We start from the raw sequence: 13,567 nt of genomic DNA, 5'->3' as shown, positions 1-13,567 counted from the left end.
GCTCCTTTCGGTGGCTCTCTGGCCCCCTCATCCCTTCCCAGTCTGACTTCTCTCCTTCACGGGGACCACAGTCTGTGTGCAGAGCCCTCCTCAGGCACTGAGAACAGTGCAGGAAAAGAGGGATGCCCCACTTGTCCTGAGAGCATCCCCAGCCCCAGGCCGGTGTCGGGAGGCCGGGACCCGTGCACACGCCAAAGCCTCATATCCAAGGGAGAGAGCACGCGGATCAGTGCACCGAGGGAACAGACGTAGCCTTAAGTAGCTGCACATGTAGCCAGTCAGCCCCGCGCTGGGCCCGTTGGACCCAAGGTGACATGGGAGGGGGACAGTTTGCACAAGTTGGGGATGAAGAGGACAGTGAGAGATGACCTTGGCTGCAATGCGGGCGTGAGGTGTGTGTTGACAAATGGCGGGGATAGATTTGGACAGATGGGTCGGGCCAAATATACAAGGTCCTCATGGCCAGAGGGAGAATTCTAGACAGCAGGGACCCACTGAAATTTTAGGGGGTGGGCGTCTTCGCGTCCTCCCTCTCCTCGCCCCCCATTCACCGCCCAAAGGCCCCTGCTCTTCCAGACTCGGCCTCGATGCTCTGACAGCTGGCACTCCCTCTCTCACAAGCCCACAGCTTTCCACCTGGGTCGTTCTCAAGGCTCTGAGCACTTGATGCCTTGTGTCGGGGTTATTTAAAGTCTCTCCTCATAGACTAGACAACGTGGGAGCAAAATCCACAGGAGATTCACCCAGTCTCCCTCACAACGTGCAGGACGCTGTTCTGTACACTGCAGGTGCCCTGGTCAGGCCTAGGTTCTTGGCAGGATTAGAAATTCATTCAAGCTTGCGCCAGTGACGGGAGAGTGTAAGAAAGCAAGAGGCCAGCTCGTGGAGGCAGGAAGTTAAACGCATCCAGGCCTCTGGGGAGCCGGAACTGGAGGACCTATCTGAAACCTTCCTCCTCCTTCTCCGGGCTGCGTGGGTTGCCCCCATTTCTGCCCCCGTTTGTGTCTCTTAGTTTCAGTTTTCAGAAGAGAGCTCCCGACTGGCCCGTCAGCAGGCTCCAGATGGGGGGTCCAGCCCTGGTGTAATGGCCGGGGCCGCAGAGCCGAGGGGGCGGCTCCTGCTGGTGCACATCGGGCTGGCCCTTCAAGGGCTGTGGTTGGAGCTGCAGACGGACCAGTGTGTCAGGGGGGCAGGCCTTCAACAGAGGTTTGCTGAACAGATGGAGGAGTGAGTGACCATCACTTACAAGACATGAGTCTCTCGGGGGCAGGTGGGCTGGGCTGGAGGGCTGGGGCCCTGGGCTCAGGTGGGACTAGGAGACTTTTCCATAACCTCAGGATGAGGTGACTTGGGCCCAGAGAAGGGGTGTCGTGCTGGGGACGGAAAGAAAGATGGTGAAAAGGTGAGAGGGCAGGGAGGGAGGGGTAGGAAGAGGGGACGTACAGGGAAGATGAGGTTTGTCAAAGAAGACTACAAACCTCACACCCTTCCATTCCTCCTTCCTTCATCCTTCCATTTCTCCTTCATTTCTTTTTTTTTTTATATTAAAGTAGAGTTGATTTACAATGTTGTGTTAGTTTCTGGTGTACAACATAGTTATTCAGTTATATATATTTTTCATATTCTTTTTCATTATAGGTTATTATGAGATATTGAATATAGTCTTTCTTCATTTCCTGAGATCAGTGTTTACTTTTTCTTGTAACCTAGAAAAGGGAAAAGTGTATGTGTGTGTGTGTGTTTGTGTGTGTGTCTATGTGTATGTCTGTGTGTGTGTCTGTGTGTCTGTGTGTCTGTGTCTGTCTGTGTGTGCGCCTCCCTTTATGCATATCTCTTGGGCTCTCAAGGATGTGGAATATTTCAAGCAGTTCCAGTTAGAAGCAGGGGGAAGGGAATAAATGCTTCAAACAAAGTCCCCAAATTTGAAAGTTACGTTTATCCACCATTTCCCTTGGTGAACCCAAAGGGAACTCAAAATCCGCTCTTCAAAGTTAATGGAATTGTTTCTTTCTCTCTAAGCCACCATGTTTCTTGAAAACTGGAAGAGACTGCAGATGCGCCTGGGCTACTTCTGGGACCTGACCGGTATAGACGAGGAAGAAGTGAGTTCTCCCACGTACTGCCTTCTTTCCCCCTGGAAGTAGATTGTCTTGCATCTGCCTGTCACCTACCAAGTCTTGCTGTGGCTCCTTCTCTAGTTTGGCTGCACGGGCGCGGCCATGAGTGACAGGCACGGGACCCAGAGTGAAACCCTCTCTCCTCTCTTGAGCTGTGAGACGGTGGACTTGACGGGTAGCCAGGTGTCCTGTGAGCCTCCCTGGGAAAGAGTGGCACGAGGCACGAGTCCTGTGGTGGCCTGGAGATCTGACTCAGCTTTCCTCTCCCTCTCGCCTCTTTGGTGCCCCACAGCATGAGGTCAGAGAACGTGACCCAGAGCACGGACGTGTCCCAGTGCTTCTGTGAGCCTCCTGAAGGTCAAGGGGGAGGCTTGGGTGCCAGATGCCGCTTGCTTAGGAGGAAGAGAGGACCACTGACCCACTGCCATGTAGGCCAGGACAGCTTTTCGTTGAAGACGTTTGTTGAGTGGGTCTCTGGGTTTACGCCTTCACATCAGTGCAGGTTTGTCCTGAGCTGGCCTGGGGACCAGCCAGGTGGAAGTAGCTTTGGGAGATGCTTCCCAGCATCTCCGTGGGAGGGGTTATGTCTTTGTGATGATTTAGCATCAGACCACCCCTCCAGGGAGGTGGTGTTTAAGGACGACCTGCCCATAGCTGGGTAAGCTGGCCCTCCCCTCACAGGGTCTAGATTCTGCTCTGGCCAGGAGCTCAGTTGGCCATCTCTCTGCCTTTGAGGAATCCTGTCCCCTCACCAGACCTTCTTGTCTATAGGCAGGGAGAGCCTTGTCTGGCCTGCTTCGGTTGGAAAGCGGAGCAGCCCAAGATGCTGCTTTGAGAGTCCCAGACTCCTGTCTTGTGCCAGGAGCTCTCAACTTGTTTTAAACACCCGAGACCGGGGCCCAGTGTGCGGTGAGGTGGGCACAGCCGCCCCGAGAGGGACGCAAGGACATGCTTCTGTGTGACGTCACGGTGTGTCTTTGGAGAGTTGGGGGAAGGTCAGGATCACCCTGCAGTCAGGAGGGAGGGCTCCTCAGCTCCTTTGCAGACCGTGACAGGGTGGAAGCAGCTCTAGCTTGAAGGGATTTAGCGTCCGCACAGTGGTCCTCAGCAAAAAGATCCTGCTGTGGTTTTTGAGCTGACATCTCCCGCGAGGAGAAAAATAGAAGAGAAGCAGCCGTTTCAGAGGCCGCGGAGCAAAATTGCAGACCATGGTTCTGAGAGTATTTCGGCGTGATCGGTCGATGATGCAGGCAGGTGAAGCCCTCACACCTGTGGATATTCATCTTTGGGAGCTGCAGGGAGGGCCCGCCTGTGGTTCTCTTTGAAGTCAGTCATCCATCTTCCCGCCCCAGCATCCGCGATGGTCGCACCACGCGCTTTCTGATTAGTTGGGCACTTTTTGTCACATCTGTGACTCACCACTCGGGTTTGTGTTGCCGGGTGGCCCGGTGATGTCTCTTGAGCACTGGTGTACTTGCCAATGAGTCACTCACCTCGGCTGTACCGGAAACAGGTCCAGGCAAGTGAGTTTTCAGGTTCCCTGTGGCCACCTTTAACTTTGAGGTTTATTGGTCGCCATTTTGCAGAATAGTGGAGCAGGGAGGGGGTTTTATTGTTGCCCTCGCTCCCAGCTGGCGGGGCGGACACGTCTGTTTCTCCAGCGGGGATTTGGCTTCTTGAAACTGCAAGTCGAGGTCTGAGGATGGACTGTGGGAGGAGCAGATGCAGCCCGTGGCCTTTGGGCAAACTGCGGTGTAAAAGCACAGGGCTCCTCTCCGTATCAGCTGCCTGGTTAACATTTCCTCTCTCCTTTCTCAACACTGGCGCCACCCCCAGGAACGTGCCCAGGTTTGGTTTTCAGTGTGCCAGCAAGTGTCATGTGTCCCCTCTCTCCCCTATGTTGTGTCCCTGGTCTGGACGCTTCGTGCTTGTGTGCGGTGCAGCTGTTGTGTGCGGAGTGGCCGTTGTGTGTGGAGTGGCCGTTGTGTGCAGTGCAGCCGTTGTGTGTGGAGTGGCCGTTGTGTGCAGTGCAGCCGTTGTGTGCGGAGTGGCCGTTGTGTGTGGAGTGGCCATTGTGTGCAGTGCAGCCATTCGTGTCCAATAGCATCCGATCCCAGATCCTGATTTACTGTACTTGTGGTGTCTGGTTACAACCCACAGGCCAAGGCTGTCCTGCACCTGTTTACTAACCACTCTTGGACTCTGGGTTTTAGGAACACTCCCGGCCTGAGTATGAAACCAAAGTTCGAGAGAAGATGCTGAAGGAGAGTGACAAGTCCGTGGTCCAGAAGTTGGGAACCAGTACGACTGAGGGTGAGGATGAGGTAAGACGCTGGTGCCTGATGCTCACCATCCTTATTATTTCTTAAGACCTTGTGGTCATTTCATTGGGAATGCCTTTGTGGACAGAGGCGGGGCTGGAGAAGGGGCTGACGGTGGTGGGACAGGACGGAATGAGAGCATTCCCGGATGGCAGTGTCTGGACGAAATGAGAGAGCAGGTCGGAGAAGAAAGCACCTATTTCAAGCCTGGCTCCTCTGGACCGCGTCGCCTACACGTGGAATAATATTAGCGCCCGTAGCTCGGGCAGCTCGCCCTTACCCAGTTCTTGCTCCGGGCCAGGCACTGTTCCCATGCGTGGGGTTATTTTACTCTCACAGTAAGTGCCTAAGACTGGCACAATTTTTAGGTTAAATGGAGACTCATGAAAAAAGTTATGTCCACAGATTAAGTCATTGGCCAGAGATCACCCAAGCCAGTGAATGATGGGTGCATCTGGGATTCCAACCCCGGTCTGTCCCTGATGGTCTGTGCAGCTGACCCTGAGGTGATGCGCCCCTTCAGGTGCCCTGGGGATGTCGAAGGACAAAGCGAGAAATGGTTCTCAGGGCCGAGCGGCTCATACGCTGGTCCGCACGTTTTGTTTTATCTGGGTGGGCCTCCGCAGTAGGGACATGATGGTGAACTTGGCTTGTGAGTCGTATTTCTGAGTTTTATGGTGGCATTTAGACATTGAAACAGAGCCTCAGAATCTGTGCTGTGATCTGTAAATACTCGCGGTGCGTGTGCGGTGGGGGTCCGGTGGGGGCTGGGGTGGGCTCTTTGGCAGTGCCTGTCTCCCCCGAGTGCTGCCCTTCTTTGAAACCAAGCGTGCGTGTGTGTGTTTATGTCTTTCCTAATTTGGTTCCCAAAAAAAAAAATCAGCGAGGTTGACAATCTGTTGTTTTTACATGTGTCTTTTCTCCATCTTGGACTTGAATTCAGATTTCATTTAATTTTACATTCTTTAAGTTGGAACCATTCATGTTAACATGCAAATTTATTCAAGCACCAAAACAGAAGAATGTGGTGTTTTTGAGCCCAGGATACTAGCTTTTTTTTTTTAAAAAAAAAAAAAAGAAAGAAAAGAAAACAGGACTTAGAAGAGAAAGAGGGTGGCCATCTGAGTTACTTCCCTTGAAAAACAGTAGGTCCAAGACCACCAATTATTTGAGGAAAAAATGAATTCATTCTTAGGGAAGACTGATCATCTCCACCACTCTCATCAGAGAGCAAACATACTGTGTTCTGGCAGCTTTGGCTATCCCACGTGACTTTCTCCACCCCGGGGCAAGATGCAATGGATAATTTTGTGGAAATCACATGTAACTTTTATTGACCACTGCCTCATTTAATTTTAATTCCATAGACGGGACTGCCAAGGAGCTGGAATTGCGTACATTGAGGCTCATATAAACACTGCTTGGATATATATGCTTGACAGGTCAAGTAACTTTCAGGAACCATGAATAATTGAAAACCATCTGAATGCGTTATGAATGATACATATGTTTATGTTTTAGCATTCAACATCTATTTTCATTACACTGTTGAGAATGCAAAGCTCAAAGCATCTAATGCCTTATAGGCACTGGGGGGGGGGGGGAAATGACCTTCCCAAATGAGCGGTGTAAGAAGAGAAATGGCCTGGAATTTGACTGTCAGCATCCTTCTTGTGTTCCCTCAGTTCTGCTAATACTGGAAATGCTCCTGTCCTTGCTGTAAGTGTAGCCAGAGGTGGGAGATGAAGGGAGGAGCACGCGTTGCTGTCTGATGGGAAGGAGGCTGCCCTCGCCTCCAGGAAGAGTTGAGGTCGAGCCCCACGGCCTCACAGGGCTCGGGGGCACCATTGTGGGCGGGCTGGTCGGGAAGGGCACTTGCTTCTGGGAAACAGACAGGGACTAAGAATCGAGGTCTGGCTGGTGGTCTTGGATGTGCTTCTTTCAGGGTCACCTTGGCTCTGCCTTCATTGTAACCCTGAGGCTGCGTATCCCGTCTCCCCTTGCACCCCTTCCTCTTGAGTGATAAAAAGCTACCACTTATTGAGGCCGAGGTGGCAGAGGAACTTCCCAAAGACCACAAAGCTTGTTGAGGGGGAGCTAGTAGTCAAACTCAGCTCCACCTGATCCCCATTGCTTTAAAAAAATTTTTTTTAAGATATAAAGTTCATTTCTAAAAACACCTTTATAGCAATTTAATCCTCAGACCATAAAATTCACCCATTTAAATTATACAATTTGGTAGGTTTTAGTGTAGTCACAGATTTGTGCAGTCACTCCCACAACCTGAGTTTAAAACATTTTCATCACCTCAAAAAGAAACCCTCTCCCCTGGGAAGCAAGTAGCCCACTGTCTGTTCTTATCTGCCTGCTGTGGACTTCCTTGTAAATGAAATCATGCAAAACGTGGTATTTCTCTCCTTCCACTTAGCAGAATGTTTTCACGATTCACCTATGTTGTAGCCATTTCACTACGCCGTTCTTTTTTATGGCCACATCATATTCCGTACTTTGGACAGACCTAATTTTATTTATGTGTTCAGCAGTTGATGGACCTTTGGACGGCTCCCACCTTTCAGCTGTTATTAAGAGCAGTGATGCTATGAACATTTGCTTACAAGTTTTTGTGTGGATGTGTGTTTTCACTTCTTTGGGACATACACATGAGAGTAGAAGCGCTGGTTCATATGGTCACTCTATGTTTAACATGCTGAAGAATTGCTATAATATTTTTCAAAGTGGCTGCACTGTTTTGCATGCCAGCCAGCAGTGTGTGACGGCTCTAATTTCCCCACATCCTCACCAGCACTTGTTGTTATCTGTCTTTTTAACTTTTTTATCCATCCTAGTTGTGTGAAGTGGTATTTCATTGTGGTTTTCATGAGCATTTCCATAGTGACTAATGACTTGAGCATCATTTCATGTGCTTATTGGCAATTTTTATGTCTTCTTTGGAAAAATATCTATTCAAATCCTTGGCCCATTTTTTAAAGTTGGGTTAATTGTCCTTTTATTATTGTGTTAAGAGTTATTTACACAATCTGAACACCAGTCCCTTATCAGACAATATGAGTTATAAATATCTTATCCCATTATATGGATTTTTTTATTTAATTGATCCAATTTGCTGCACAAAAGTGTTTTTTTTGATGTAGTTCAATTTACCTATTTTTCCTTTTGTCACTTTGCTTTTGTGTCATGTCTAAGAAACCATTGCTTAATCCAATAACATAGAGATATACTTCCAGCTTTTCTTCTGAGAATTTTACAGTGTGAACTCTTATCTTTAGGTCTATGATCCATTTTGAGTTAGTTTTTGTGTGTGATGTAAATAAGGGGTCCAGATTTTTTTTTTTTGCAAGGATACTCAGTTGTTCCAGCACCATTTGTTGAAGAGACTCCATTTTCTCCATTGAATTATCTTGACACTCTCATCAAAAATCCACGTGTCATAAATGTACAAGTTCATTTCTAGACACTCAGTTTTGTTCCATTAATGTATATGTCCTTCCTTAGGTCAGTACCATATTATCTTGATTAATTCCTGCACCTGTGTAGTACGTTTTGAAATTGGGAATGTGACTCTGAGTTTGTGCTTCTTTTTCAAGATTGTTTTGACAGTTTGGGGTGTCTTGCATTTCCTTCTGAATTTTATGACTAGTTTGTCAATTTCTGCAAAAAACCTAAACTGGGATTTTTGACAGGGATTGAGTTGAATCTGTAGGTTAATTCAGGAAATAGCGCCATCTTAACAATACTGCATCTTCTAATCTATGAACATGGTATAGCTTTCCATTTATTTAGATCTTTAATTTCTTTAAAAATGTTTTATATTTTCAGAGTACAGGTTTTGCATGTCTTTTGTTAAATGTTTACAATCGTTTATTCTTCTTCATGCGATTGCAGGCATAATGGTTTTCTTAATTTCAATTTTGGATTGTTTATTGCTAGTGTATAGAAGTATAATTGATTTTCGTGTATTGATTTTATATCCTGTAACTCTGCTGAACTAATTTATGAATTTTAGTAGTTTTTAACCAGGTTCCTGAGGATTTTCTGTTTTTAAGATCATGTCATCTGTAAAGAGAGTTAGTTTTACTTTTTCTTTTCCCAACCTGAATGCATTCTCTCTCTCTCTCCATCCCTCCTTTTCCCCCGAATTGCCCTGGCTAGAATCTCTTATGGAATGTTGAATAGAAGTGATGAGAATCTACTTCTTTGTTTCTTTCTTGATCTTAAGAGAAAAATATTAGCCTTTCACCATTAAGAAGTATGGTGTTAGCCACAGCCCATTCTTTTTGAACTCTCTCTGTAAGGCTTCACCAAGGAGAATTCACACCCCATCCACAGGATGCTGATCTGAAGGGCGGTGTTCTGCGATGAGGTATAACCACGTGTCCACACCTGGGGGGACGAGGTGGTAAGGCCAGAGGGCCTCCTGGTGCTTCTCCAGGTAGCTGAGCCCGTCTCCGGCCTCCCCTGCCTCAGCTGTCGCGTGGGGAGATGGCGTTGCAGCCTCTACAGTTCCGAGAGCTGGTGCTTTTCTCTGTGGACGTGAGAGATCACGTTGGTCTTTAGCCTGTGACGTTGGGGGACAGACTGTCTCATATAGTTTAGATGGTGGCCCTTGGGCTATTTTTATGTCTCCTGTTCTGGTTTTCAAGGCTTTGGGCGCGGTCAGGATGACAAAATGATGAATTATAAGTGGTATTTATGGTGTGCTTACTCCACGCAGGTCTTTATGGGTTTTATTTCATTTAAGTCTCAAAACCATTATTATTTCCAATTTCATCCTTGAGGAAACTGAGATGTATTTATCTAGAAATAAGGAGCTTGCTCAGTGTGTGTATGTGGACAGACGGTCCGACTCAAGAGCAGTGCTTTTGACCTTCACGCTCCTCTGCCTTTCAAATGTTCCCCTTCAAAGATCCTCACACCCTCCCGAAGACTCCTGTTTGGTTCTTCTTCCTTCTTCTAAAGGCAGGAAGGTCTGTGGTCGTCACAGGGAAGAGGGGTACAAGACAGCTAGCCAGCCTGTTTGCTCTTTGGTGGTTTTGTGTAAACTTTGGTGGGCTGACGCCGTGTTTCCACTGAGGACAGCAGTGCGTGGCGTTAGCTCAGTTTACAGCAAGAGGTTCAGCGGAGAACTGGGGACGATAAACACAGAGACGTATTGTGTTTCCGAGGAAGAATATGGCGCTGGAACTTCTAATAAGAGAATAAGCTTGTTTTCTTTTTTTCTGCTGGATTAGTTGGAACCTTTTCTGGAATAGTCTATCCTGGGCAGATTTGCAGGTTTTCTCAAGTTTTCCTCCAGGGCAAGATTTCTCTCTGTTCCTACAAGATGATAAAGCTCTAAGTGGAGAACAGCTGGCAGGGGCCGTGGCTGGCGGGGCCGGGGAGCTGTCCTGACCTCTGCCTCTCGTCCCTCCGACCCGTTCTCATGGCAGCCACGCCTCCTTCCCTTTGAGTAAACTTTGGACCAGTGAGGGTGTCGTCAGAAAACACCGCGTGCCTCCTAGTTCAGTGGAGGGAAATTAATCTGAGAAACTAATTATTAAGGTGTTAGAATTGGGGAAATCGAGGCAGACAGAGGCTGGTGAGGCCAAGCACAGAGATTAACAACAGGAGGGAGCTGCTCTCACTCTTGGGACTGGAAAGACAGGAGGGAAGTGGCATCACCAAAACCCTATGGGTGCTGGCGCCCTGCAGGAGGCGCGGCCCTTTCTGGAGATGCCACTGGAAGCAGATAGAGGGAGTGGGGGAGAAAAACCCCGAATTTCCCCCTCCTGCCCGCCAGTCTAACACCAGTGCCCCCCACTGGCCAAATCTAACCGAAGTCAGTTGTTAAGTTTTTCGGGGAAATACGGTTTTTAGGGTTCAGCACCAGGAACACCAAGCGGAGGAAGGGAGCAGGGGAGACCAGGTGTGGAGGGCAAGTGGCAGGGGACTGGTACCGACGTCCAGTTATAAGTCAGCATCGCTTTGGGATCTGTTGGCCACTGGTTGATCTCTTAAGCCAGGTCCTTGCCCGGGGAAGTTGAGAGGCTGTCTGGGGATAGAAACAAAAAACACAAAAATGCTGGCTACTGACATGATGGAAGAATGCATGAGTGATCCGTGGTTCTGACTGTCTCTGCGCCATTGGGAATGCCCATGTAAGTGGGGAGGGTGGGCTGGTGGTGTGAGCATGGGGGGGGGGTGCGTCAGTGCGCGTGTGTGTGTGTGATGGCGCCGTGGGAGGGACACAGGTGAGGTCAGGACACTGAAGGCTTCAATGAGAAGGGAAGACACCTTTTTGTGTCCAGGAGCCAGGAGCCAGGAGCCCGTGGCAGGCTGCGGAAACGGCAGGACTGTGGGTCTGAAAAGAGTCTGTTTTATAAACTGTGTCATTGGAAAGGACTTTAAAACAAAGTCGTATTGAACTAGTCCCAGGAGTTCCCCTCGTGGGCGGTGCCGTCACCCACGTTTATGCCGTGCGGGTGCCGGCACCTGTCCGTCCTCCCACCCAGCCTGGCGCTGCCTGCGATGCTGCGTTCAATGAATGTTTTATGGGGAGCACCGAAGGGGGACATTTGCCAAGAGGAGGCCCGTGGATAGACGGGTGTTAATTTACTGTTCAGTGCACCACCCTGGGGACAATTATTTCAAAAGAAGACTCATCTGAAGTTAAAGTATTGAAACATTTACGACAGATGCCTCTGGCAGGCGCCACAAACAAACATGTGGAATAAATTATGCATCATCTGGGGCCTTTGTGAGGAGGAGGCTGGGACCACAGCGAGAGGAAGCTGGGAGCCGGGGAGCGGGGCTCAGCAGTCCCGTCTGGGGCTCCACTCGGGGCCGAGGGGAGTTTATCACATTGTGCTGAGCAGAGGCCCTGGCCGGTTTATCAGCATGTTCTGTGGCGCAGAGCTCCCTCGGGCCCTCTTGAAGACACTAGGTGACTTACTGACCGTTTGAGGGTCAAAAAAAATCATGAGTCTAGGTCGTTCTCTCAGACACTTTGTAAGGTTCCCAGGGCAGAGGGAAGCCCTGGGAACAGAAGGGGCTCAGTTTGCTGGAGAGCCGCCCAGTGAGGGAGGGGCAGAGGTGAGGCTGGACCCCGGGCTCATCTCCTGAAACGTGATTTGCATCCGTGCCACAGCCTCTCACCCTCTTTATCCTCTGCTGTTTCGTGGACCCTCGGCGTGAAGGCTGAGGTCTGCACGTTGGGGCTGTTCTGGGCCTCGGTCCTTGCCTGGGGTCTGCGGGACCTGAGGGATCCCCGGCCGGAGGGAGCCCGGTTCCGGCTGTGCTGCCCCCAGACCACCCCCGGGACCCACCAGGATGACCCACCAGAATGACCCAGGCCTGGTCAGCTCTGAGACCCTGTCCTTTATCCCCGCTCCCCCGCATTTCTTGTATTTGGTAAGAAGAATGAAGAAACAGGTCACTCTGGGCAACGTAGCTCCAGGGTGAAGCACAGCTTACAAAGTAAAACTGTTACCGAAGCTGCCCCACACAATTTTATGTACTTTTATTTTATTTGTTTATTGTTGTTGTATTTATTTATAGTTATTGTATTTATTTATTATTTATTTATTGTATTTATTTTTATTATTTTATTTGTTAATTTATTTATTGTTATTTATTTAGTTATTTTATCTGTTTATTATTATTTTATTTAACCTATTAACTTATTATCTTACTGTGTTTTTATTCATTGTTTCCAGCTCTGGCTCCTCTGCTGCTCTCTCGCTGGCTCTCTTCGTCTCTCAGGGAGTGGCTCCCTCCTCTCCCTGTGGCCTCCCCTCCCCCCGGGGCGTTCTCACCCAGGGAAATGTCAGTGAGTGAGGGAGCAGCGAAGTGGCCAGACGTGGCAGGTGCTGCGGGGTCAGTCCTGTTTGACTATAGGGTGGGGAAGTCCTCCTTCCATTGGGATTTCAGGGTTCCACCTGCCTCTCCTTCCTTGGAGGAGGGGGGTCTGGCCCAGGCAGGCTGGGACGTGTGGACCTTGCCAGCTGCCTCCGGGCAGCAGCTCCAGACCCTGAGGGACAATCCCGTCTCTGCCACAGCAGCAGTCATGATGAGGGTGGAGTGAACAGACAGACCCTGGGGCAGTGGTGGGAGGGGTCAGGGTGGAAGGCCCCTGGGGACCCTGGCCGCTACCCTGGGAATCCGTGATGTAGGAAGTGAGAAAGTTTGGAGGTTTCTTAAGAGGCAGCCGCTGTCAGGGCCCCTGAGTGAGAAGCCCTCACTGGCCGGCCGTGTCCCCGCCGAGCCCTTGAGTGACGGCTCCTCCCCTGGCATGTGGGACAGGCCCTCTCTACGCGGAACTTGGCCCTGGCTGCAGTGGTGTGAAGGCGAAGGTTTTGTGTGTGGGTCCGTGAGCACTGTGGGGGTTTCGCTTATCGTTGTATAAACAAACTGCATATGAAAACATGATCCTCAAGAAAAATTCCATCACAGATAAGACGCAGCCTCCATGACTTCATCGCCTCCCGGTGTTAACTGTCCCCCAGAGGGAGCTGCAGCTTGCAGCATGCTGTGTGCCTTTTCAGGCCTTCCCCTCACGCTTTAGTCCTGTGTGGACCTGTGTTTGCTTTGGTTGCGGGTTATTTACAAACACAACACACGTACACTCAGGAGAGAGCCACAAACAGATGGTCTCATTATGTTGAGAAAGTTTCTTAAGGCAGGAAGACTGTGTTTCCCAAACTATGCCCCAAGACACCCCAGGGTGCTACAGCGAACTCACAGAAGTCCAGGAGCTTTTAAATATGTTGGGGGGCAACCCAGCGGTACCTGACATCCGTCAGACACCGCGGGAACTGCCACCCCAGCAGTGCCAGTGCTAAACCAGGCGACGTCTCCGTCAGCATCACCATGTCTTCGTGAAGCCAAGTTTTCTGTGGCTGCAGCACAGCTTCTGCACAGATTATTGTGGAACGGGGTGAAGAGTGTCAGGACCCACAACACTCCCAGGAAAGAGGAGCTGATGGTGTCCAGCAGGTGGACACATCCTTTTAGTCAGTATTGAGGATGAAGGATGGAATAAAATGTCACCTTTTCTTTCTGTCCCTGTGTATTTGTTCCCAAATGGCTACCAGGTTGTCAGGACATAAACACTTACTAAATTATTTGGACTTA

General features: G+C 49.6%; 1 protein-coding gene across 3 annotated transcripts in view; it reads left to right on the top strand.

Moving 5' to 3' along the window:
* The window catches only part of ANO2 (anoctamin 2), a 253,462-nt gene that overhangs the window by 129,791 nt on the left and 110,104 nt on the right, over positions 1-13,567 (top strand). For all 3 annotated transcript variants that reach the window (XM_074357441.1, XM_074357442.1, XM_074357443.1), the window contains exons 13-14: positions 2,020-2,102; positions 4,331-4,441. In XM_074357441.1, coding sequence (XP_074213542.1) covers positions 2,020-2,102; positions 4,331-4,441 — 194 coding nt within the window. The remainder of the gene's footprint in view (positions 1-2,019; positions 2,103-4,330; positions 4,442-13,567) is intronic.

This window comes from Camelus bactrianus, chromosome 34, assembly GCF_048773025.1.
Source record: "Camelus bactrianus isolate YW-2024 breed Bactrian camel chromosome 34, ASM4877302v1, whole genome shotgun sequence".
NCBI classification, from domain to species: Eukaryota; Metazoa; Chordata; class Mammalia; order Artiodactyla; family Camelidae; genus Camelus; species Camelus bactrianus.
The sequence above is the reverse complement of the archived record's forward strand: the minus strand, read 5'-3'. Positions and strand labels throughout refer to the sequence as shown.